Below are 3,805 nucleotides of genomic sequence, written 5' to 3'. Positions count from 1 at the left end.
CCTGCAGCCGTACTTGGTGTACTGGATGCCTGGGAGAGCAGAGCACGGGCAGTGAGTCAATGGGTGCAGGGGTCCTGCCGGCTCCCAGCCCGCTCTCCCCCTGCATCCCTGTGTGCCCTGCGGTGTCACCACTCTGGTGGGACCCACACAGGGCTTTGCCCAGGCTTGCAGAAGATGCTCATGTGGGTGCCGGGGCCCCCAGCCTTCTGGGGTCACCCAGGCTACTGTGGGGCGCACACGCAGAGAGGGGCAAAGCAGACTCAGCCTTCCAACCTTTCCTTCCCCAAGCTGCTCTCCCAAAAATCCCAGGTCAAGACATGAGAGTTTCCTGGTGGGGACCCAGCCACGAGCATTTAGCAAGCTACAGATTTGGCTTTATTTCTCCACTACCCGTTGGCTCAAATGGGGTTAAAACCAGCAAACCAATTAAAAACTCATAAAAGTTTCATAGGCAGAGAAAAGGGTATGCACATACAATCGTGTAAGCCTCTTCTCATAGGAAATCTGGCTAAAATGCTCACCTAAACTGCTATGCAATAATGTTTTTCAAATTAATATTCCCACGTGGCAGAATCCCCAAATTAGAGGTGCAAGGAACGCGGGTATGGGTGTGAAGAAGAAAGCCAGGCCGCCGAGCAATACCACGCCTAGGTCTAAACTCGCAACGCGTGATCTTGGGGAGAAACGATTTCAAAAAGCATCTCCATGTTTCAAGCCCCAAAGGGCTCACGCCCTGCCTAACACACCCAAACATCCTCCCAAGCCTCCACAGGCTGCTGCGAGGGGAAAGCTACCTCCTCCGCACGCCTTGGAGCACTGAGACCAGCTCTTGAGGGCCCACTCGTAGGAATCCATCTCCTCGAGCAGGACGTTGTTGTTCCCGATCATGGGCAGCAGGTCTTCGTGGATGATGTAGCGGTACATCAGGCTGCTCCTCGCCTCCTCCTCCTGCGGGATGACCTGCGGACAGAGAGAGGACAATTGGCGAGGGGGAAGGAGTGATGGCACGGGAGAGGGAAGGGAAGGCCATCAAAGAGAAAACAAAGTGAGCAATGACCACAGTGGTACAGTACACACAAGAATAGGAGAAACAAAACCCCTTAATTACCTCCAACACAATTAGGTGGGCTCTGAACACGGAGTCTCCTTCCCTTTGGGAACATACCCCCACAGTTGTGGAGAAACAAGCTGCCCAAACATCCCAACTCCAGCCTTGGATCGCATGCCCCTGGCCTCTCCTCTAACCCACAGGATCACAGTCTATGCCCAAAGCCAGCACTGGCCACGGGGATGGATGGAAGACCAGGCAACCCAGTACCTAACTCCCCCAAATACCAGTATAACCCAAGCGAGACGTGGTGTCATAAGCAATGGCTGCACGGAGCAAACTACAGTCGCACTCAGAGGCAAGCACCCGAGCAATGCATCCATTCTGGCACGCAGCTCATCACCCCTTGCTTTTGGCTAGCTCATATCCCCGGTTTTAAGGACATGCCTGACATCTTTCCTGTACCAAAGCCCTTCCATCACCTCCTACATCCCATCTCAGACCACCTTCCCTCTCCGTACCACTGGGAGATGGACGACCCCAGAGGATGTGTCAGTCAGGCTTACCAAAACGCTGATGGCCTCGTGCAGAGGGCCGCTGGTTTTCAGGCTCTCCTTGCCGTGTTCAATGGTGTATTCCCACTCCAAGCCCATCTCAATGAACACTTGGCTTTTGGCTTCTTTGCCTTTGGCATTAAGGATGAAGTTACCCGTGGCCTGATTCTTAACAGCTGGAGGAGAAAAGAGGTATTTCAAGGTCATTTCCTTTGGTCTCTGCCTCTGAAGGACTGGAATGACCCAAGTAAGACCCTTTGCGTGGGAATTATGAGAATAGGGCTGAGAAAGAGGTAGCGGGTGAAGGGGGAGGCGTACGCACCGATGCTGTGGGATGCTGGCTCCATCTCTTCTATCTGAAGGTGCCTCGCTCCAGCCGGAATCTCAAACATCTTCAAAACACCTGCTGAAAGGGGAGGGAGGAAGGATAGAGGGAACAGAAAGAGCACGTTTACTCCTATCGGACACGCATCCACATAGGAATCCCACTGACCCTGACCAAATCCGCTCCCAAACCCATCCAGCCCGCTCACCCGGCTGCTTAGGGGTCTTGGCCAGCGTGCCTTTCACCGTCCGGCAGTGGGAGTTGTCCCCCCCGCAGACCCCACACTTGTCATCCTGCTTCAGGGAGCCGACCTCCTTGTCACAGCCGACGTGCTGTCACCCATGGGGAAGAGGAGAGAAGCAGGGGGTTACACCCTGCAGCCCCACAACCCACCGCTCCGCCACCCCCATAGCCCTTTGCTGCACACAGGGTCGGTCCCTCGGCTAAAACGTGCATCCCTGAGAAGGGCTGTGGGTCAAGGGGATGCACCAGCTCTCCCCTGGAGAGGCAAAGGACAGGGACAGTCGCGCAGCAGCCCTCGGCTCCTCACCACGCACTCGCCCCGGACGCAGATGCTGTAGGGGTCTCGGTAGCTGCAGCGGGTGCCGTCGTGAACAACCTGGTTCATGAACACCACGTCCCCCGTTCCCTCGGACTGGCAGATCAGCTCACACTTCTGAGCATCTGTGGCAAAATACAAAGTAAAGAGGTGAAAAACAAAAAAAAAAAAAAAAGGGGGCAGGGGTGTGTGGAAACACATTAGGCTGATTGTAGATAGAAACCCATCTCAGCTTGCACCCGTGAGCGCAGCCAGATTTCCAGATTCACGCGCCTTATTTTACTGCGTCTGTTTGCTGCTCAAGAGCCTCTACTTTTGCCCAGCCCTCTCAGAAAACTAAGAGAGGGCAACAGGACTGGACGTGCTACTTGTCACTGCAATGCAAGACGCGTGGCTGCGTGCACAAGGAACACCAAGCCGGGCAGGCAGACCTGGCTCCCAGCCCAGCCCAGGGCACTGCTGCTCCGGGAGCGAGCGGGCAGCGCCGTCACCCCACCGTCTCCGAGGAAAAAAAGCCCTCTGCATGCCAAAGCACACAGAGAGCGGAGAGAAAACTTTAAACGCGGCGCCAAGGGATTTATCTCTGGCTACCATTACAGGGGGCTCTCCTGTTACTAGACAGGAGGAGCAGGGAGAGGTTTCAACACAAGCTGATAGCCTCAAGCCCACCCCTCCGCTGCTCTCCGAGACAGCAGGAACCAGAGCAACATCTGGCTTTCTCCCCGTGACACCTGCGGGCGAGCGCAAGAGACTCATTTTAAAGACCTGGCTGCTCGATGCCCACTTATTGCGCTCCAGTTTCCAGCTCGAGAGTTTTCCACAACCCAGCACCTGCGCAACCAGCACAGTCTCCATCCCATGGTGATGGCCAACAGCGTGACCTCCTCTGGGAGGGAAGGCAATTTGGCTACTGGTCCTTTGCTAGGACCCGCCGCCACTCACCGTCGTGATGCTCGTAGGGAAGCCAAGAGTGCTTGCTGTTCTGGTGGGTGTAGTAGGAGTTGCGCTTGGAGCATTGCTGGGCACGGAAATCCTGGTAGTGCCCCGGGCACTCCTCGGCGTTGCACACTTGGTACTCGTAGGTGGCTCCCGGGCACTGGCGCCCACCGTACGCCGGGCTGGAAAAGAAACCGTGTGGGTAGAAAGACTGTCAGGGGAAGGGGATGCTGTCCCCAGGCGAGGCACTCGGCGCCCAAACGCGCTGGCAGGAGCGGGTGTCCTCATCCCTGCTGTCTGAGCACACAAGGGAGGAGCGAGGGATGTGTCGCACTCGGTCACTTCCCGTTTTACCCCCGCTAAAAGGGGGGAGGCGGAGGCCA

General features: G+C 56.2%; 1 protein-coding gene across 1 annotated transcript in view; it reads right to left on the bottom strand.

The window, feature by feature from the left end:
* Positions 1–6: 6 nt before the first annotated feature.
* ADAMTS14 (ADAM metallopeptidase with thrombospondin type 1 motif, 14) overlaps positions 7–3,805 on the bottom strand; it is a gene marked incomplete at both ends in the record, with an annotated part of 23,148 nt that continues 19,349 nt past the window's right edge. Inside the window, 8 exons of the mRNA XM_010158046.1 lie at positions 7–29; positions 795–960; positions 1,615–1,778; positions 1,925–2,008; positions 2,136–2,259; positions 2,478–2,611; positions 3,429–3,604; positions 3,777–3,781. Coding sequence (XP_010156348.1) covers positions 7–29; positions 795–960; positions 1,615–1,778; positions 1,925–2,008; positions 2,136–2,259; positions 2,478–2,611; positions 3,429–3,604; positions 3,777–3,781 — 876 coding nt within the window. The remainder of the gene's footprint in view (positions 30–794; positions 961–1,614; positions 1,779–1,924; positions 2,009–2,135; positions 2,260–2,477; positions 2,612–3,428; positions 3,605–3,776; positions 3,782–3,805) is intronic.

Source organism: Eurypyga helias, unplaced genomic scaffold (genome assembly GCF_000690775.1).
Source record: "Eurypyga helias isolate BGI_N326 unplaced genomic scaffold, ASM69077v1 scaffold20748, whole genome shotgun sequence".
Taxonomy (NCBI): Eukaryota; Metazoa; Chordata; class Aves; order Eurypygiformes; family Eurypygidae; genus Eurypyga; species Eurypyga helias.
This window is presented reverse-complemented; position numbering and strand designations above follow the sequence as displayed.